The following is a 22266-nucleotide window of genomic DNA, read 5'->3' on the forward strand; positions in this document are numbered from 1 at the left end:
TGCCAGTGAAGTTGGAGGCAAAAAATGTCATTGCGTTCCTCGGTCTTCTCTGTGGCCTGGGTAACCGGGTCTCCTGTTTCCTTCCAGAGGGCCCTTGCATTTTTCCTTGTTTTCCTTTTACCCTCAATGTACCCATAGAAGTTTTTCTTGTTGCCCTTGATGCCAGATTTAGTTCTATCAGGCTTTTAGCTTTCATGACCTGATCCCTGTCTGCTTGGACAATTTCTCTATGTTTGTCCCAGGCTACTTGTCCTTGTTTACGTCCTCTGTAGGCCTCTTTTTTGTGTTGGTGATCCTTGTTCATCCACATGGGCATTCTAGTGTTTTTGCTTCACTTCCTTTTTGTTTGGTTGCATCGCTCTTGAGCTTGGAGTCGGTGATCCGACTGGTGAATATTAACCAGCTTTCTTGAGCCCATCTTCCCTCCAGGGCTTTATTGCATGGTAGTCCATCAAGCAGATTCCTCAAGAGGCCAAAGTCTGCTCTCCTGAAGTCCAGGGTAGCATGTTTGCTGTGCTACCTCCTCACTGCCCTGAAGGATCTTGAACTCTACCATTTCATGGTCACTGCAGCCAAGGCTTCTGTCCAGCTTCACATTCCTGATCAGCACTTGCTGATGAGGACAGTCTTCAGCGTAGCACCTCTCCTTGTCGGTTCCTCTGCTGTTTGTAGAAGCAGTTTCCAGGAGCCTCCTGGATTGTTTGTGCCCTCCTGTGTTGTCCCTCTAACTGGTGTTGGAGTGGTTGAAGCTCCCCAAGGGGATGAGGGCTTGTGAATGTGGGGTTGCTTCTATGTGACTATAGTGAGCCTCATTCTTTTGGTCTTCCTGGTCAGGCCACCTGTAGCAGACCTCCACTATAATGTCACATGTCCCTGCCCTCTTTTTAATCCTGATCCATGAGCTCTTGGTCAGCTCCTTTTCCATTCTCAAGTAGAGCTCTGTGCACTGGTCGTTCACATAGAGGGTGACACCCCCCTGCCCTTGTCTCTGCGGCCTTTCCTTTCTGAAAAGCCTGTGTCCTTCCGTTCCAGTACTTCCAATACATAACCAGAGGAGTCATCCTACCATGTCTCTGTGATGCAGATAAGATGATAGCCCTGCATGTGTGTATGTCTTTCCTCTTGTTTATTCCCCATGCTATGTGCATTTGCATACAGACATTTCACTTGGGGCTCCTGCCAAAGCTGACTTACTGACTGGAGTTGCTGGAATTCTTTTGTGCTGCTCTTCAGCTGCTTTCCTGTCCTCTCTAGGTTCTGGTCATCTCTTGCTGGCACTGGTATCAGACTGTTAAGAGAGGGCTGGATTGAGGTTCCCCTTGCCCAACAACTTTAGTTTAAAACCTTCACCAGGTTGGCAAGCCTGTGACTGAAGATGCTTTTCCCAACAGCTTCCAGTAGACCAGGCTTCTCAAAGTGAGTCCCATGATCTAAGCTGAACCCCTGCCTGTGACGCCAGTCCCATAGCAGTTTCTTGATTCATCAGATTTGACTGGTGCTTTCACACTGCTTCCCTGTGGGAAGGGGTTTTGGACCAAAGTGGGAAAAAGTATTCTTGTATAAATGCTTAATGGAGCATATTGTTAAATAATGTAACAGATTCTTTTGCAAAAGTGAAAAGCTACAGTCCACTGACATATCTGGGAAGTTTGATTCAGAATTACAAAACTGTATCCTGGAGTACTGAAGCCCAAAGCAGGCCTGGAGCTTTGATTTTTTTGAGTGGTCAGTGAATGCATAGGCATCTTCTGGAATGAAATACACCAGGGGAAAGCTGTTCAGGTTTTGCTTAGCCTCTCTGGTAGAGGTGCGGTTGCATGACAAAGCAAGCAGAGAAAACCTGCCACTCTAGACAAACAAAACCCGAAACCACCTACCTGTGGTTCACTTGGGTATCTGTGATCATCTGAGTTTCTGTCTGCTCATCTCATTTACTTTGCCATGTCTGATCAGAATAGCAGAGCTGAATGGTGTGCACTTAGCATTTGGGAAAATGCTGAGAGCTGCATGACTGTCTTTCCCTCTTGGTATGGTTTGCCTTTCATGCTGCTAGACATGAGGAACATGTGCAGGTTTTTTCCCCATCCCCATTTATAAATAAGCAGTTTCACTTGTATTTCTGTTCCATATAGTCCCTGGATGCTCATGCTGTTTCTTGAGATGTGAAGGGATGTGTCTTGAGCTATTCTCTGAAGACTGCCACTGCAGAGTCAGCAAGGTAGAGACCATAGGCTAATGAACTGAGAAGTCTCCCCTTTGGCCTTCTCAAAGAGCACACTTTCCAGGGTGGTAAAGTTCTCTGGGCAGTCAGAGGCAAATGAATTAATTGTCATTCTGTTCTGCCAGCAAACTGTGTTCTCACCTGTGCAAGAAAGGTTTTTCTCTAAGCCCTCTCCCCTCATCAGTTTAACTGTTGTCTGCCTGTTGTAGAATTTCACCGTATATAAACCTATTGCAGTGAAACTTCCTGATGATGCCTGTTCACACTCCTTACTTGCCCAGTACATAAACTATGTTTCTGGGTCAAATGTGATCATAAAATGGCTGGATTCTTCTGCATGAGCCACTGCTCTGTGTGCTGCCTGTCCTTGAGAACTGAAGACCTTGTTACAGTCGGAACTGTTAGCTGCAAACTGTACTTAATCCTTTGGTAGCCTTTCCTAAAGTGGGCAAAATGCCAATACATTTTTAATATGGATAGGCTGACTGACATGTATCAAACTCTCAATGTGACCTTTTCTCTTGAAGCTGAATCAGCTTACGAAAAAGTATTTTGTAACTGTGACAGTTATAGATTTTGGAACTTCTGGTCTTTGCTTATACTCTTTGACTTCTGCAAGTTGGTATTAGGAGTTTTGCGCCAGCCTCTGTTTAGCGCAGGGGCTTAGGTGTTTAGCTGGTTTCAGCAGCTGATCTGTTTGTGAGTGGGAAGGGAGAGGATTAAGTCAAGATCAGATTTTTTTGTTTCTTGTGGAGTTTTAACAGTTTCTGGAGTTAAAATACAGCTATTTACAGCTATGCTTGGGTTGAGTTCTGTCAACTGTGAGAGAAGAGCGTGAGTGCGAAGTGAATCAATGGACAAAGCTGAGCTGCTCTGAATTAGCTGTGAGTGCTTGGGATTTGAAGGCTGTGCACATACACTCTTCAGTGGCTGAATCGTGCAACCACTTGAATACAGTAGACCTGAACGACATTTATTTGTGGATGAACCTTGAAGCACAGCAAAGTGGTATTGTGTTTTAATAATATTCTGTGTAGTGTTGTCAGTCTGCTCTGAAGAAAAACAGAGGACAATGTGGAAGTCTGCTAAAACATATAATATTAAAAAAACCCCCAAAACCCTCTCATCCTTGGTTTTAAGTAAGTTTCTACTCTTGTTTTGTAGACTTCTCCGTGCTGGATAGGTGGAAACACTGAACCATTGACGGGGTTTACATGGAGAGGTGGATGTGAACGCGAAACCACTGGCATACAGATTTGGAGTGAAGTATTTGTAATTGATAAACCCAATGGAACAAAGGTAAGTGCTTGACTGAAATAGGTATATATAACGATTTTTGCATCTGTGTGTATAGCTGTAATGCCGTGGGTTTCACGGAGGGAGTTCAAACATCAGCTACTTTCCCTTGCATTCAGTAGCTGCACAATGTATTTGGAAAACTTGTATCAGTGCAAGTATGAACTTTCCTGCTGGTTTATAAGATTTGATCTCCAACAATGGCCTTATTCTGAGCAGACTTTATTTTGGCAAAGCTTACTATGCCCAGGCTGATGGGTGGGTTATCCTGTGGATGTTGTAAAACTGTAATGGCTATAAATCCCATATATAGGCAAATGCTGTGATAAGAACAGCCCTAAAAAATGCTGTTTTTTGAGAGGTAAGAATGTGTTCTAGCTTGTAGCTGTGTTGTAGTAAAATGTAATGCACAGCTGTAAGTACTGGAAACAGCTTTGGTGTGTGGAAGCTGGTCCTTCCATATAGTTTAACAGGTAGTCTGTAAAAAAAGGACTAAGTCTAACAGTGGAATAAAAGGCACTGACTCTGTTGTAATCAGAGCTAGTGCATCTTATTTAACTCTTTAGGTCAGTTTAACTTCAAAATTTGGTTGTAGATGTTTCTCTTCGTGCTGAAACAAAGTGTTAATGTTGTTAATAAATATTTACTCCACAATACTGGTGGTGTTATCCTGAGCTCTTCTTGTTCTCCTGAACTATAAGCTCTTGATTATTTAGCTTTAATACCCTTTAGGTTTGCAAAGGAATAATCTGATGGCAAATTAACATGGGACACTAATCTTAAATAGATAGTGGCTTAGGGGCGTGCAGGAAGTTTTATTAAATTTCATAGCTAACCAAACTGTTCTCTAGCTAATTAGCATTTGTGGGGATCTGTTTGTGCTCTGGGGACAAATCACTCAGTGGCTCTTGCTTATCAGTCATCCCTAACTGAAAGAGAAGGCAATTGTAGCAGATTTCAAAGGTGGGAATTGGGCAGATTAACTCTTATCATTAAGATCACATCATTCCTTGTAATTTTAACAGACATCATCAATTATCTTGTTTCCTTCTGAAAATTATTACTTAAAGATAGTTATTTTTAAAAGCAACCATCTCGCTTTTAGCTTTAATGAACTGTACTGGATTGTCAGCTGAGTCTGAAGTCTTTCCAGTGAATAAGAGCTGTCTGTCACTCTGCTCTGTAGCTACTGTGGGCTGAGGGAGGCTGTTTCTGTGGGAGAGGGTAACCAGTACAGCAAGGCCAAAGACTTGAGGCTGATGATAGGGCACTCTGTTTATTGCTTACTCAGCTGTAGGTGTATATAGGAAGTGGTAGGGAGCTGACTAAGGTTTAATAAGTAGGTGCAGGGGCAGAGACTTGCTCTGCTTGCAGTCGAATTTATTCCAGTGGCCTGGCATTTGAAAGCGTTAATAGTTTGGTTAACTATTGTTGCTGTTTAAAACTCTCCAGGTTGCTGTACTGCTTATGGATACCCAAGGTGCCTTTGATAGCCAATCCACTATCAAAGACTGTGCAACGGTTTTTGCTCTGAGCACCATGACGAGTTCTGTCCAGGTGAGGATACCTGTGCTGGCAAATAATGGCAGCTGTAGGAACCCTCTGTCCTGAGCATATATATCTCTAGCCATGCTTTCAAAGTTCACCTGCGTATCTTCCTCAAACTATCATTTAAGCTTTAATACGTAATGTCTTATTTTCAGTGTCGTATACTAGATCAAGTTTCTCTGTGGAATCAAGGTTATCTAAGGCCAAGCTGAGCTAAATTGCTGAATTGCTGACTGAACTAGGAAATCCCTCAAAAAGTTGTCGAAGTAGCAACTGCTTCTGTACAGATGTGTTACAGAATCTTTTTTAAAAACCTTAGATACAATTTGGGGTGAAATTACACTGTCCTCAGCTAAACTTAACAATTGCTAATATGGTTAAACTTCTGACAGCGCTCTTTTGCTGTGCCCAGGACTACTTTTAAGCTTGTGCCTTAAATATGCCAAAAGCGAGCAGGTTTTTAATGGGTAACAAATGATCTTCTTCATAAATGTTGCAATGTGAAACTAACAGGAATATGCAGGATGCTACTTCTGCCCTGTGAGGTTGGTTTTGATGGTTTTTGGTTTTGTTTTGCTTTTTCCTTTGTTCTGTTCCTGTATTTAGGACAAGTTGTAGGTTATTGATGCATCTTTTGAGTTTAATGCTGTACAGTATTTGTGCTATTGAAACAGTCATGAGCTCCCCAGATAAAATTAGATTTCCCTGGGAATATTTGAAAGCAAAAAACAACTCTGGAGCACTGACTACCCAGTCATTTCTGTGTCAGAGATGCAGCTGCTGGATCACTGAATCTTAGAGCGTTTGGACTTGAGGATGGCAGATGTGCTGTTCTCAGTTCTCCTGTCTCACACTTAACGTGGTGATTTGAAGCATTCAGAAGTCTTCTCTGATCCCTTTAATACTTGCTTCCCTGGAAAGAAGCTGTTGTAAGAAGGATTAGGGTAGTCAGCAGTGGTTTTGTTCCTAGCACTTTGTATAAGGAAGTGATTTTTGTTTGAGATGTGTTCTATGACACTTTTCTAGTTGCTAACTTGTGGGTAGTTAGGCTTTTTCTGGAGGGGGTTGAAACAACCAAGATTCCTAAAAGAGACTACATGAATGTAAGATAATGTTTTCATGTTACACTGTAATTCTTTTACTGGCTCTTACAGGTGTACAACTTGTCCCAGAATATTCAGGAAGATGACCTTCAACACTTGCAGGTAAGAATATGCTGAATTTATATTAAGCTGCTTCTGAAACGATAGCCTTGACATTGTACTTGAAGTTGCTACTCATGTAACTGATTTGGGAGCTGCCTGCTGCTTCATATAAACCGCTGAAGCTGACCTGATGCTAAAACAAATACTTCCTCTTAACAACATTATTTGCATCAACTCGGTGGTGTGGTGCTTCTGCTGTGCCAATGCAGCAGTAAAGCAGTACAGGCTTCTGATCTGGCTAAATCTTATCTTTCTGAAGTCTGTTCTCTCTATGTAAGTTCTGAAATTCCTAAAAGGATAAGAAAGGAAAATGATTTATGAAGTACTTAATGAGAAAATTCCAATGTTTCTCCTTATTTCCTAAAATGGGAAAATGGATGGTATTTCATATTTGTTTCTAAAGAAACATTAGAGTTTGGGACAGGGCAGAAAGAGTATCTTCTACACAGAAGCCTTCTCTAGTTTTTAAACTGAGAAACTTCTACAGAGTTTTATTTCTGCTTAGAAACAAAACCAGGAAAGGTTGTCCTCTCTTTAATGTGGGGGTTTCATCCTGTGATGGAATATCGTGGTCAAAGGCCACTGAATTCTGGCTTCATGTGAAAGGTGCAAGAACTTTATCTCCTTAAGTTAAAACCTGTAGCTTTAAAGGCTAGCTTGTGTATTAACAAATGCCTGCCTGTACTCAGGCCATGACCTTGTCACAGCTTAAAACTGTTTTGCATGTCTTCTGATTGAAAGGACTTGTGTCTTGGTCAGTGCTGCAAAAGATTGGCTGCCAGTACTGGAAGCAGAAGAGCACTAACTAAACATAGACTTGTGATGCTGTTCTCAGTTGACAGAGTTATATCAGTGGGCCAGTGCTCCCCCACCCCTCAGAAAAGCTCAACCAAGCACTAAGGAAAAAAAACCAAAAAGCTTTAGCTGATTATGTGAAAGCTAGGCTTTCCTCATGGTTGTGGTCATTTAATAGCCTCAGTGCAATCTGAATATAGCTGTCCCTTTCTGTTGTACTGGAGTTTGTGAGTTGGCGGAAGATGGGGAAGAGAAGGAAGATAAATATAAAACAGTGGTTAGGGAAAACCATGGATTTAAAGTTGAGGCAAGGTGTCATGGGCTGAGGGAAGGAAATCCTGAGTTTCTGTTGTAATAGGATTTTCTGTTACTCTGAAGTACCGTTATTCCCTGGCTGCCTTTTCCTTCACTAGGAAGTGAATGGGGTAGGGAGTTAGGCTCAAAGGAGCCAGACTTGTGGGGGTGCTTGGCAACTTCAGAGCACGTTTTGCTACAGGTGACAAAACTTGGGAGTTAATTTGTGTTAAATTAGTCTTCTAAGTTCTCAGATGCTCTTGTGGTCAACAGAAGGAACTGTCCTTTTAGCTAAGAAATTTATCCTGACATGTTCCAGGAGTTGATTTTAACTCAGAATAACAGTTGCCTGGTACTAGAGGGTATGGTGTGCTTCCTTCATCTCCAGGATCTGTAAGGGGGCTAGCATGGATCAACAGCTGAATGTATTGATCTGTGCTGAAATAGCCAGCCAGTCCATAATTTGTGTTCTCATGGGCTGTCTGATGCACTCAATGAGTGAAGAACGCTGCTGCTGGTATTAACACAGTGAAAGCAAGGAGAGTAAGACAGCAAACACTTGTCTTTATACTGAAAGCAAGGGACAATTATCAGTTAAGGTCATGGGCTGAAGTAGAGATCTGGGAAGTTGTCTAACTTGGCTTGTGTTTAAATGTCTGATAACACTGGCTCTAGCCAAATTCCTTGAGATTTTCAGAAATAAATCTTTTGTGGGAAGTAAGGGGAAAATGTTACACAGGTTTATACCTCCTTAGCCTTGGAAACAAACGTGAGAAACTGGCTTGATGAAAGATGCAGCCAGCTTTCCTCTGGGAATAGCCTGCAGGCTACCCACTTAGTGCTGTGGTGTGTTGACAGCTATGGAATAGCACTGTGAAACCAGTGGAAATCATATCTCCTTCCTGAATTTTACTGAGAATTGGTGCACTTGTTCTTGAGGCATATTGGCTATTCCTAATCCTTAATAGAATTCAAGATAGAATGTTTTATTTTCTAGTGACATGGTACAATATTTTACAGTAGGAAAATGTGGTTTACATGTTTCACCCTTAACACTCTTCTTTCTGTCAGTTGTTTACAGAATATGGAAGACTAGCTATGGAAGAGATTTACCAAAAGCCGTTTCAGGTAAGTATATATGTTAAATCACTCTTAAGCAATTGAATATATAGAAACTAAGCTCAGGATAATTTCTGAAGAGAAATTAGTTGGGCTGAAGCTAGTCTGTTCTTTACAAGACTATTTTTATTTTTTTCCCTTCCCTGTGACCACTTTTCTTGGCAAAAACAATGGAAAAATGCTGAAGGCAAGTACAGCATTGTGCCTGAGTTACAAGGCATAAAAGGAGTGAAAGCGTGATGTGCAGATGTTAAAGGTTTCACGCTGCCTTCTTGCTTGTTACTTTGTGAGATACGGTTGGTCTTTGTGGTACATGGCTCTGAGTAAAGGTCCTGTGGCCTCTAAGAAATAGCATTAGGGGCGTGTTGCATTTACTTGAAGCATTACTGGCTTCAGTGTTAAAAGTCTCAAAACTGCTAGCATCTCCTGTTTGCTAGGCCAAAGAAGGGTTTGGGTTTGAGGCTGCTTCTGTTTAGTGGAGACAAAGAGAGATCTTAGCTATACTGAAGTTCCTCCTTAACCTGTAAGGTTACTAGTCAACTTATGATTAACTGGTGGTGAGTTGTATGACTCTTGTGTCTCACAAGTTTGAATCCCCAATATTTGTGTGATTAGCCCAGGCAAGATGCTTTTTTTTTTGTTGTGAAGCACCTTGTCTGATATGAGGAATATCAAGGTTTCTTTCCTGTCTTCAGTTGATGGGAGAGAGGACAGTGTAATGCCTCTAGGACAGCAACAGGGAAACAACCTTTTTGAGACATTTGGGCGCTTCCTTTTAGATAAGGAGTAAGTTGCATTTGTAGGTTTGGTGTGTGGGTTTGGTGGATTTTTTTAAACTACTTTTTTTAACCAAGCAAACACTTGCACCACGAAACTACAGCTGTTTCTTTAAAGCAGCCAGAGTTAGAATTATTTTCACTTAAAGTAATCACATGTGATGAAAGTTTTTACCTTAGGAATGATGCAAACCATTCACTGCTGCTGTTCTTCCTGTTACAGACACTAATGTTCTTAATTAGAGACTGGAGTTATCCTTACGAGCATGCATATGGCTTGGAAGGAGGAAGAAAGTTCCTAGAGAAAAGACTGCAGGTAAGTTCTCTCCAGCAGTCCTAGTGTGGTCTTTAGCTTAAGTGTCACGTTATCATCAAGATAATGGTGCATGATGAGCTAACTCTTTGTGCATAATAAAATGCATTTGTGATGTTCCCACTCGTGTGCGGGGTTCTGGGGTTTAGAGTTTGACATTTTTAGGTTCAGGAATGAAAGATAAAACATACTTCTGTGCTTTTACTGCTTTTAAGATGATATTTAATCTCAATTGCAGTACTGCAAGACTAGTAGTGGCTTAGCAGTTCTTGCTGCCTTTTTTGTTTGTTTTTCCTTCAGGTAAAGCAAAACCAACATGAAGAGCTACAGAATGTAAGGAAGCATATACACTCCTGTTTCAGTAACCTTGGCTGTTTCCTGTTGCCCCACCCTGGTCTTAAAGTTGCAACAAATCCAAATTTTGATGGGAGGTTGAATGGTAGGAAGCTTTCCATTGTGTGTTCCTTGATTTAGATCACTGAATTCGGTGGTTTTTGTTGTTTTTTAAATGATGGAAGTTAAACACTGAAATGGTTGACTATTGAAATGCTTGATTGGAAAAATGTGGAGCTAAAAGGTGAAACTGTGGAATCTAGAAATTGTATGTTCTTTTCAGTGGTTTAAAGGTAAAGGAGTTAAGTAAGCAGAAGGAGTGGGTATGTTTGTGTCTAGCTGTTGCTTGTAATCTGGTAATTTGAGACATACTTAAAGGTCATTAAATAAGGATTCTAAAGATAAATAAGGATTCCGAAGGGGAGAATTCAGAAAATTAAACACTTTCCTGAAATTTAAAAGGCCTTTCTTCAAGAACTTGGTAAACCAAAGGTCAGAACTAAAATAACTTAAACTAAAAGCTGTCAACTTCTGCTGCTGTAGAATGAGAGGCAGTCAGGATTCCTCCAACTGCTGTTTGTCCCCCTACAGAGGGAACATACTAGAATGGCAAAGGCTAAAAAAGTGAGTTTGTGACAGTTGGTTGTCAACCACTGCTGTGCTGGGATTACTGTGTAAGCTGTTGGTGTAATTGGGGAAATGCATTTTAAATATTACAAGGTCTGTGGAACCTTGTTGTCTCAGTCTGAAGTTAAGGTAAAGACAAAGTAGAACTTACTAAAGCTACTTATTAAAGCTGTGTATGAAAGCTTTTAAATATCTTAAAAATACAGTCTAGTGTTGTGACACTGGGTTTTGAAGGATCAAGGGTTTTATCAGTGTTTCTTTAGGGAATGTAAGATTGACACAAAACTAACCATTTTATTTATTTCCCCCATTTATTTATTTCTAGATATAGATGAAGATTTTAAGAACGAACTGAGGAATTTGATACCACTACTGCTTGCCCCTGAAAATTTGGTAGAAAAAGAGATTAGTGGATCCAAGGTGACCTGTAGAGATCTTGTAGAATACTTCAAGGTAAGCAAACTCATATTAATTATTTCTGTTAATGGCTTAAAAGACAGTATTCTAATTTTAGGACATGTTGCTCCCAGAGAAGATAAGATATCTAGGCTGACACTCACTGCTCAGCTCACATTTTCCTTTCATTACTCTGACTTTTCAGAACTGGCACAAAACTTCCTAACAGTGTAGCTCTTAGCAAGCTGCTGTGGGCAAAATTGTGTTTGGGTCGGTGGATTTTTTTGTTTGCTTCCTTTAGGTACGTTGGGTTTGTCTTTTTTCTTTTTTTCTTTTTTTTTTTAAAGAGGGCCTCTGCAGATTGAAAATCAGCTTTTAAACTGCTTGGTATGCAAGAAAAATCTCAGCTACTTCCCTCTGGATTTTTAACATGTCAGAAAGATGCTTTCTAAACACTTGCATGTGCAGCACCACTGTATGCACTGAAATATTTGTGTATGATACTCGCAGCTGTTAGACCCTTGAGCTGTTTTGGTCTCATAGTGACACCAGCAGAAATGTGATAACATAATCCCTACATCACCACAAATTGGTGTGTAACCTTTTTCTGAGTGGAATGACTTAGACAGTTGGCTTGGTAGGACGAAGTGGCACATATTTGTAAAGACGTTAATTTTGCATTACTACTTTTGAGCATGTATATTAAAGGTAGAACAGAGTTGGGCTGGTAAGAAAGAAGCTATACAAGGGAGGAATCTGAGACCAAACTCTTTAATACTTGTAAAATGAAGTGTTAAGTGAAGTTTCTTCCCTTTTTGTAAAGGAAAGGCATTAGGTGGGATGCAGAAGTCATGGCTGTTCTGACAAGCATAAATCAACACTCTAGAGCTCATATGTTTAGTCTCTGTATTTACCTGGTTACATGCTGCTTTTTCTTTCACTTTCTTCTCTAGTAAGACCTGATTCTGTGCAGTATAGGGATTGAGCATTCAACAGCAGTTTAGAAAGGACTGCACCTTAAAAACTGAGTGTCAGAGCTCCTCTATTGAAAATGTCTGGGAACAGTCATGCAGGCTGCTGTGGAAACACCGTGGTTATGTAACTAAAGAGGACTGCTCCCTTTGGACTGTGCATCTAAAGCTGAGATCATGAAGTCTGAGTTGGGAACTGGAGGGGTTTTACTTGGAGGAAAGCAAGGAAGGTATCGAGGGAACAGAGTCCTGTATAACTCTATATACATTTTTGTAGGTTGTCCTACAACCTAGAGCATTGGGTATATGGGGACCCTGATAACCTTGTTCTGTCCTCCTTTATGGAGAAGAATCCTTAAGGCAAAGACTTGTAGACAAGCCAGGGTAGAGAGCAGTAGTAGCATGAAGAATAACTGCCCAACCTCTGAAGGGGTAAGAGTGGCCCTAACAAGTGGTCTGACTTGCATAGCTTATCCCAAGTGCTGACATGGCTACTGCTGCCTGCTGTGTCCCCTGCACTAATCTGTCCCAAAGATCTGTGCCACACACAGGCTGTTTTGTGGGCTGTAGAAGAAGACATGAAGGACATTTTCTCTTCCAGCCTCCTGAAACCCTGGTGAAGGAAAGGACACCTAAGGATTGGTGGGTTGGGGCACAGAGGAATAGTCTGCTTGCTTGGCTCCCAGAATTATTTTGGCAGTTCAGCTGTGTTTGAATTAGTGCTTTGATCTGCTTTTTTTCCTCCCACACTTCAAGGGAGCAAAGCACATGGGGAAATGTAAGTACTGGTTCTCCCAGCACTGGGGTGTGTTTGGACAGACCTCTTGCCAGAAAGGCTGTGTGGGACTGTCATCTTCACTCTTGTTTTGGATGAAGATTCCCTGCCTAGCAAAGACCTTACGTATGTGAGGGAGCAGAAAGCTGCTGTAAAGCTTGAGATAGTGGTCGTATCTTCTTACGCTGCTCTGCTACCCTGCTAGGCCCCAGCCTCAAATGCAAGGAAAGTAAAGGGATTAAAGCACTAGGGATAACTGTAAGAATACCAGACTTGTAATTTGTTTAATTGAATATTTTACATTATTGCAAAGAATAATATATGAGCTCTATCCTTATATCATGCCTCCTTTCCCCTGCTCCTTAAACATAAATGTTCAGGAAAAAGAAACCTTTTTTTTTTCTTCTCCCATTTAGGCTTATATTAAAATCTATCAAGGAGAGGAGCTACCTCATCCGAAGTCTATGCTGCAGGTATTTTATTTGTCTTTCAAATAATCTGATGCATACTTTGTAAGTTCTTTGCAGCTGAAGATGATGACTGCTGTGGGTCTGAAGCTCCCACACACAGAGCTGTAGTTCTTGAAGGAACTCCTTACTTTGAAAGCCATCTGAACTGTTTAGCCTGGGTACATGTTTGTGTCTTCCCTCAGTTCTATCTGACAAATGGAGTGGGGGTATATCTGGTTGCTTAGGGTTTTTTTAGCTGCTTCAATTTCTGTATTTCCTGTAACTTGCTATTTTGTCAATATCTTTCAGACTGTATTCAGAGGGCATTTAGCATCAGATGCAGCAGATAAAATGGAGAAGGCTTACAGTAATGCAGCTGTTGCCACTCTCTTGCAGTGTTGGGCTACTCTTGTGGGTTTGTTAGACTGAGTAACTGCATTGAGGTTACTTTTCAGGGTTGATTGAAGAGGATGTAATCAGCTTTAAAGTGATCTGAATGCAACTGATTGTATTAAGCTGTGTTGAACCCTTGAATTATTAGGGATGAAGAGCTTTCACCAAAGTGTGGGCTTTAGGATCATTTTGTCTTGATAAAACTTGTTTTTTTTTAAGCTTCCTTTGTTACTTCATTAATATATGACTGTTCTGGGTGTTTTTTCATCCTTCAATGAACCAAATCATTAGACTTTTGGGAAAGTTCAGAAAACTCATAATGAACCAAAGGCTGCTCTAATTTCCTCTACTTAGCATGCCATAAACGTGGCTGAGAGATACAAAAGATTACATCCTGCAGTTATTAGCTAGAGTAATTGACCCTGATGTGACACAGGTTGAAAACAGTTTTAAAGTCTTGCAGATTATGACACCAAACCTGCACACGTACAATGCAAAGTTAATACAACTTGCTGCTTTTCTCACAGGTAGTAATGTATCAGGATTAACATTTAATAGTTCAGTGCTCCTTATTTGCTTATTAATAATGGAGCATTCAGAAGAGATTGCTGCTGATGAAAAGCCTGTACAAGCACATGGGAATGTGTCTGCAGTTGTACTAGAAAGCTGAAGAAAACATTCTCCTAGTCAGTAATTTGCTTTAATGCATATCACCAACCTTGACTTGTTTCTGTGGGGCAGTTTCCTGGCCATTTGAAGCTTTGGAGGCTGTGGGGTTATGTTGGGCAGTGTCCTACATGTATGCAACTAACTGGTAATGCTGTGATGATACACGGTGCTTAATGTTTTCTAGGCAACAGCTGAGGCGAACAATCTTGCTGCTGTGGCAGGAGCAAAAGACTTGTACAGTAAAGGCATGGAGCAGGTATGATGACACAGTATTTTCTAACTGTCTATATGGAAATACACGCCTTCATTAATGCTGTACTTAGTGACTGTTTGTGGGCATGTTAATGGAGAGAAGTAGCTTAGGGTCAGTACTTGTGTGTTTTCTTCACTCTGCTGTGAGATTAGATGTCTGATGCAGCAAAACCAGGATTCTTTGAGTCAGAAATTGCTGGGAGGTAGGGAATGTTTGCAAGGTACCACCTGTTAGTTCCCCCTGCTGTTCTTGACATCTTAAAATCCTGTGACTTGAAATAGGCAAGCAGCTGAGGAGACATTTGGTGGGCCAGGGTTGTGCAAGGGTAAAGTTCTAGTATTATAGTGTCATGCTTCTGAACTGTGGTCAGTCATGAACTGTAAAATGCAAAGATTAGAATGATTCTAAAGTTTTAAAAAAGCCCTTGAAATACAAGAATTACTGTGTCTGAAAAAAGCTGCTTATGTAATTTCCTGCTTGCTGCTTCTCTTGAAGATAGTGACTTACACCACTCCAAGCTGAATGCCTGGATGGACTTCATGCTTCAGGGTAGTGTTACGCAAGGTTTTATAATAGGAACTTCTGAAAACAATTGTATGTCTCATAAAGCTTTAACAGGGCTATGCTTATTGTGTAACTCTACAACCAGAGAAGACCAGTAGGTGTGATAACATGTTACAAACATACCGCCCTATGTTTTTCAGCTATTTCTGGTCTTAATTGTTGAAGTAGCTTTCCATTCTAGAGATTAAAGTAATATCTAATGCTAGCAGCAGACTAGCCATTATCAGTTGTTAGCAGGCTGTTTTGAGAATGCTCTGCTGGTGTAGAGGGATTCCTTCATTTGTTTTCATTTAGGACATCTCTTGAAATAGTAGATGGGCTGTTTATAATAAACGCTAACTTCTGCCTTCCTACCTTGAATCTTCAATGACTGTTGAGATGCTGTAATTGTAACGTTTTATACTTGGGGAAAGGAATAAACAGGAACAGATGTTCTCTTAAACAGACTTTGTTTCCATAGCAATATTCCCCAGTACTGCGTATTTTTATATCACTATAGAGATACACACAAATGTCTTGAATAATTTTTTTATCCAGATGTCTCAGATGATGTTCTTAACGTGACACAGCTCTGAAATTTCTGTTTTTAGGAACAGAAGTGGGAACTCTTTGTATTTAAGGCTGGATTATGTAAAGATAGTTCTTGCTGTAGTTTGGAGTTCTCATAAACCAAAGCCCTCCTTTGCTGAGAGTGCATAACCACTGTTCCCCCTAATGACCAGTGAAATGTAAGGAACAACAGGGCAGACACAGAGAGTATAAGAAAACAGTGGCAATTGTATGTGTGGTGGTCTTGATGAATCAGCAGCTCCTACTGTTTACACTCTGGACAATATGAAAACAAACAGTTTTGAAGGATGAGACTAGTAGCGATTTTTCCAGGGAGTTTTGCCAGGTGTGAAGGACTTAAATATGAAAAAAAAAGCATAAATGTGCTTCTTAAACTTGAGTAAGGGCAGAGTGGGGGTGTCAGAATCTTGACAGCAAGGTTTGCCTTGAAGCTAGCCAGTGAAGCCATCATCTTGTGAGGAAAAAAGGGAATACTGTCCTCTGAGAAAGTGATCTTCTGTGTGTCCTGCTGAAGGGATAGCAGCAGCAAGAGGTTAAAGTTCTTGCTGCACTCAAGACATGAGATTATGAGCATTGTGCTAAGACTACCTTGTGGCAGGAGAAAGAAGGCAGCTGTTTGACGTCATGTGGAAAGAATCGCCAGTTTTAGATGTAGTTTGACTGTGAGGGTCTGGAGGAGTTGGAGCTAATGGTATACATATATCTGTGATGGCCTAGGTAATCTGTAAACACAGTACTCAAGAGGTCAGAAATCAGTTTTACAGAGTAGGAGTCCTTGGAGTCATTTTCATACCCATGCTGATTCAGGTGGTGGTGGGTATCCCTTTGAGTCTGTGATCTTGTCCCTTCAGCAGAAGCGTATGCTCACAACTTGATCAGAGTCAAGCCAAAAGCACAGTCTAGGGAAGAGCAGGCTAATAATATCAGGAGCTGGTTCTTGTTAACTCATGTCACCTGGTAAGTTCCATGGAGCCTACCAGTAGCAGCAACAAACATGAATAAACTTGCTGAATGGACAGAATCTACTCTGCTTGTCAAGTTCTGCACTGACCCTCTCACTGAGATGGGTGACCAGCAGTAAAAAGCTGAGGAGATGGCTTGTGGCCTTCAGAGTTCTCCTTAACCTTCCTGAAGCCAAGCTTTCACTGCCTCATGGTGTTCCTTTATTTCCTATTTTCATAACAGGAATGTATGTGGTACTGATGCCCCATGGTCTTGTCCAAAGGGAACAGTTGAAAGTATGAGTTCAGACATGTGCTATAGCTCTGTATGTGATTAGACAGATAAGGCACTTGCTGTGCCATGATGCGAAGTACCTGTAGCTGCTTCGCTCTTGAGATGGACTCTAGAATTCCAGAACCAGGAAAGCTGCAGGAGGTATCCAGGTGCTGGATTGAGAGGGGGGCAGCGAGGAGTAGGTTTGCTTTCATAAGATACTCAGGTGTGGTGACCTCCTCTGTGATTGCTTTAACAGGTTTGTGGGGGAGATAAGCCTTATATTGCCCCATCGGACCTGGAGCGGAAGCATCAGGATTGCAGGGAGTCAGCCATCAGGCAGTTCCGCTCAGTGAAGAAGATGGGAGGGGAGGAGTTCTGTCGTCGCTACCAGGAACAGCTTGAAGTGGAAATTGACGAGATCTATGCAAACTTTGTGAAGCACAACGATGGCAAAAACATCTTTTATGCTGCTCGTACCCCTGCCACTCTATTTGCAGTCATGTTTGCCATGTATATAACCTCAGGACTGACTGGGTTCCTTGGTATGAACTCTATAGCTACCCTGTGTAATCTTGTGCTGGGGATGGCTCTTATATCGTTTTGTACTTGGGCATACGTTAAGTACTCTGGGGAATTCAGAGAAGTTGGAACAGCCATTGATCAGATCGCTGAAGCTATATGGGAACAGGTTGGTATCTATTTTTAATGCAATATCTTCTTTCTTGTTCAGACTTACGAAGTAGTTTCTGTTCTGTGCTGTGAGTGAAAAGCTGGTCTAGACCTAATGGAGAATGCTTGTGCTGCCAAAGGGAAAATCAGCTCAGGGGTATGATTGCTCTCTTCAATAAGAGGTGCTGCACACAAAGAACGTTAAATAAGCTTAACATATTATCAGGATAAGTGTTACCTAAAGGCCTAGGCGCTTGGATGTGAAGAGTGGAGGCACTCTTTAAAAATCTCCTTACTTTTTCAGAGCAAGAAACTCTGGTTTTAAAGGTATGTTTGAAGTGATAAACTTGCCTTATGGATGTGGTGGGTAAAATCTCAGGTGGTGCCAGAAATGGGGAGGGCAAAACATTGCTGCCTCCCTCTCCTCACCTGATGTGACACTGGAAATCTAACTTAGACCTCAGAAAGAATTGGCTGATGACTTGCAGCAGCTGTTGCAGGAGGATTTACAGCAGGTTTCTTCCTTCAGGAAGACGTGTTATCTACGACAACTTCAGTTGGTGCTTGCTGTTGCAAGAAATAATCGATAGACTAATCCTGAAAGAAGAGATGACATGAGTGTTAAAAGGAGGAGAAAGCCTTTTGTACAGGGATTTTGCTGCCCTAATCCAGTTGACAGCTGTGCCAGTAAAGCCAATGTAGAGAATTCCTGACCAACTATAACAAGTAGTGTTTGGAGCATTCCAAGTAGCTGTGTCCAGTGTCAGCAGAAGGGAAGTAAGTTGGTGCTGTTGTTACTAGAAATAAAGGTCTCACTGAACTTACCTGGGGTGACATTAAAATGGGTCCTACAGGGCACAAGCAAATAACTAACTGGAGCCTTTTGTGCAGAGGCTCTCTTCCACATCTGAAAAATTACTCTATTCAAGGCTCATCATAAGCTACATTAAACCTGTCTGAGTAACCAGGTAAGGTTGTGAGTTAACTGGAGTGGAAAAAGTGGGTTTCTAATAATAGGAGGGATATGAGCATCAGCGTACTAAATTTGATGCTACTAGAGATTAAAACTGAGTCTCTCCTGTACCACCGTAGCTTCTTGCTTTGGAGCTTGGGGTTGAGGAATGCTGCAAGAAAACTGCAAGGTGTTAGTTCTATGTGTAGTACTCAGTGAATGCAACTGCTGCTGTAGGGTACCTAGAGCACACGAGGCTTCATTTGAAGTGTTCAAGAACCATGTAGATGAGGCCTTCGGTGATGTGGTTTAGTGGTGAACTTGCCAGTCCTGGCGTAACGGTTGGACCTGATGATCTTAAAGGTCTTTTCCAACCTAGCTGGTTCTGTGACTGTTGCCTTCCCTGGAAGGGTGAGAACCTGGCTTATGCTGGCAGAAGCTTGTCTTTTGTGGACTAGAGGAAGGTGATCTCCAAAAATGCTTGCTGCTGGTGGCGTTGCAGTTGCGTATCAGCAATGATATGAAAAGCATCTATGGGTCCTCTGTGAGTCACTCTGTGATTATATACCATGTTCTTGCTATGGTTTTTCTGAATCTCTGCCTTTCTTTTCCCTCCTTGCTTCAGAGGAATCCCAGGAAGGTGAGAAGTTACTGGCAATCAATTTCTTTTTTCTGAACTTGATGACTTTTTTTCTCCTGCCTTCTAAGAGCCGCTTTTCCTAACAGCTGAATTCGTGTTTTAGGTGTTTTCCAAACTCTTTGAAGTCCTTAGACGCCGAACGATTCGCCGTGCTCTAACATCAGTGCCACGACAGCGACTCTCATCCAACAATAACAAGAAGAAAAACTAGCCAGTATTTTTAACTTTCTTTCTGTATCTGAAGTGTTCACACTTACACATATAGGACAATAAGCTGGACCGTCTGGGCCGGTCTGCATAAATGCTGTAACCATACCAGACTGATGCTGCATATAGGGTATGGAATTGCACATCCATCTTCTAGGAACTGTAAAATGGTTTGAATTCAGTGAAATACTGCTGTATAGGAGGGATATCGCTTGTGTCCATAGCATGTGACTGATTCAACCTCGTTACTGTAGCAGCAAAACTCGCTTCTCTTTCAGTTCGTGCCAGTTTGTGTCAGACTTCATTCCAGGCTTTTTTAAATTTTCATTATTTCAGATCTCATCTCTTTGTATGTTTTTATACTTTCTTTTCCTTGGTTACCTCATTCTTTTGTTTCTTTTGCACGTTTCTCATTCCACAGGTGTTGAAGCCCATGAGTGATAATTTGATGGAGGATCATATGAGGCAGTCTGTAAAAAACTCTCTCAAAGCAAGCCTGGGCGAGCAGGTGTCTCACCATGCCAGACTAAAGACAGACTGACACTTCATCTCCTCTTCAACTCTGCCCTCTCATCCTAGACATGCTTGCTGTACCATGAGAACTCAGTAATTAAGAAATGAATAAATAAAAATAAACCAAAGTTTACAATCAACTGTAGAAGTAGTTTAGTGTGATTGGCTTCACAGATTGCTGCCATCACCTGGGAAGAGTTAAGTTTGTCAGTGCTCTGTTTCTAAGACAAACTGGTGCCATGGAGACGGCTGGGGGTGGGAGGGAGGGTGTCTATTTTGTGTGTAGTCCTGGTGAACCCTGCACATGTGTATCTGGGGGTGACAAAGGGGGAGGGATCTGCCCCCCTGTGTTTGAGCTGATGCAGTCTCTGGCTTACAGTGGGAATCTGTCCTCTGCAGGAGGTAATTCAGGGAAGTGTAATGATCAGACCCACATAAGGGGTGCTCTCACCAAACGTACCCAGCTCCACACCATACCCTCGCCACCTCTAACAAGAGTTTCTGCGTATCAAGTCAGTGAAGCCATTAGAGCCACCACATTACAACACATACGTTGCTTTATTGCCTTCTCTACCAGTGTTACACAAATGCATGTATCGGTTCCTCACACTGCTGACAGCAGAACTGACTTGCAAGGGAGGCAGTGAGTCAGAGCATACGGTGTCTTGCCTTGAACTCGCAGACCTGGTCCTGAGGGAGGTGCATATCAGAACTGAGCTGTCTTTTTCTGCAGTTTAGCCTTCGTGTATATAATATTGCCATTAATTCTACTGGGGGAGAAATTCCATCCAAAAATGTTGCCTACAGCTACCAAGCAATGAGTTAGGATTGTCTGTACAGTGTGTTTAGTTTTTATTTTTTAAGAAATCACAGATAGGGCATGTATATTAAATATAAATATATAAATACGATTTTGTATCAAAGTTTTGTAGTTTATGGCAAAACCTGGTTCTGTGGTAGCTAAAAGTGCAGTCCCTGTAAAGGAATGTTTGTGGCTCATGTAAATGTGTGAATGCATCAACAATTTGAAGTTTTTTGATATGTTTGTGATATTTACCTGCCTTGAGCACTGCAATCTCTCACCCCCTTGGGAAAATCAGTGGGAATGTTTGTTGTGAAACTCGTCTTCTGTTGCATTTTAAAGTTATTTCCTGTAATTTATTTTCAGTACATGATTAAAATCAGTTGTGTATATATGAAATGAAATCCGTGCTTATTTTTAAAAGACGTTGAAGTATGTATTCTACTACATAAACTATGTCAAATACTTATCCTGACAATTATATGAGCAAATTGTCTATTGTACTTCATAGCTTTCTATTGAAGCTGATGTTCTCCTCATGCTTGTCTCTGAAAGATGACATCTGTCTAGCTCATACCCCCTCCCTGCATAGGAAAGCTTTCTGGTATTCTAAAGCACGCTTCTTGCCTTGTGGAGTTGCTTGTCAGCTTCTGCCCTCCAACAACTGTATCGTTCTGAAACCTTGTTACTGGCTCTGTTCTCACTCTTGACTAAATCAGCTGTGTGGAGTGTAAAAGGCAGCTAAAGAATTAACTGCTGTAGTTTCGGCTGGAAATGACTGTGGGCAATAGCTGGGTTTTTTTGCATTCCTAAATGGTAATAATTTCCATCAACATTTGAGCTTCATCAGTCTCCCCTCTCTTGAGTGAGGGAAATCATCTGTCTAGGACTAAAGCAATTGCACTGTGACTTTTGTACCATAAAGGACTGCTGGGGAGTGGAGGTTACCTGCCCTCTGGAGATGAGGGCTCAGCTCCAAGGGAATGATGCTGAAGATGAGGTAGGAATGTTGCATTTTATGATATCTTCTCAAACTGTACAGATTAAATACTGTTATTTAAACAATCTGATGCTTTGGTGATGAATCTCTTTATTAGTCAAATGACTGGAGTCACATAAATAGTTTGGAGGGTCATGCTTGCCTTTGCTTCTTGCCTTTCCCAGGAAGGTATCAGTCAGATTTGAGGCTGTGCTGTGCCCTGCAGCGATGAGGAGAGCAGAACTCTGTCCAAGATGTGGACATTGAAGCTGGAAGGCTTTATCCAGGCTGTCCTAGTAGAGGACTGAACTAGGGTGTGTGTCTGGGGGGCTCCTGAACACTGTGCCAGAGAAGTTCAGAATTAATGCAAGAAACCCTCAACTTTGTGGGAGGGACCAAAGGTAGGAAAAAGAAGGGGCCAAGGAAGGTGCTTTTTTTGGGAGGAGCATGGATGGGAAGTAACACAAGGGGACAGAAAGGCCTGGTTATGTAGCAAGAGGTTAATGATGAGTGCTTTAGTCTGGGTGTGTCTGTCCTGTTTCCATTAACTCCATTTCTCACCCTCTTCCTGGGATAGGTGGCTCCATTCTGTGCATAGAAGTCAAAGTGCCAGTAACTAGAGTGGGATCTGGGTCACAGGCTTTTACATTTGGAGTGCCAGTAGGCTAGTGAGTGGAAAGCAAGTGCGGGCAACTGCAGTGAGGTGGTGTGTTGTTGGT

The 22266-nt window shown here is 41.6% G+C and overlaps 1 protein-coding gene across 5 annotated transcripts in view; it reads left to right on the forward strand.

Moving 5' to 3' along the window:
* ATL2 (atlastin GTPase 2) overlaps positions 1–21633 on the forward strand; it is a 46188-nt gene extending 24555 nt beyond the window's left edge. For 3 of the 5 annotated variants that reach the window (XM_061350337.1, XM_061350341.1, XM_061350342.1), the window contains 12 exons: positions 3386–3520; positions 4970–5074; positions 6220–6270; positions 8431–8487; positions 9478–9570; positions 9868–10006; positions 10853–10980; positions 13086–13142; positions 14365–14436; positions 17042–17473; positions 19032–19046; positions 19150–21633. In XM_061350337.1, the coding sequence (XP_061206321.1) occupies positions 3386–3520; positions 4970–5074; positions 6220–6270; positions 8431–8487; positions 9478–9570; positions 9868–10006; positions 10853–10980; positions 13086–13142; positions 14365–14436; positions 17042–17473; positions 19032–19046; positions 19150–19257 (1392 nt within the window). In that variant the 3' untranslated portion in view covers positions 19258–21633. The remainder of the gene's footprint in view (positions 1–3385; positions 3521–4969; positions 5075–6219; positions 6271–8430; positions 8488–9477; positions 9571–9867; positions 10007–10852; positions 10981–13085; positions 13143–14364; positions 14437–17041; positions 17474–19031; positions 19047–19149) is intronic. The other 2 variants (XM_061350340.1, XM_061350339.1) reach the window with 2 other exon arrangements.
* The last annotated feature ends 633 nt before the right edge of the window (positions 21634–22266 follow it).

Source organism: Neopsephotus bourkii, unplaced genomic scaffold (assembly GCF_033783945.1).
Source record: "Neopsephotus bourkii isolate Nb327-2 ecotype Australia unplaced genomic scaffold, CSIRO-AGI_Nbou_v1 NB_481, whole genome shotgun sequence".
Lineage (NCBI taxonomy): Eukaryota > Metazoa > Chordata > Aves > Psittaciformes > Psittacidae > Neopsephotus > Neopsephotus bourkii.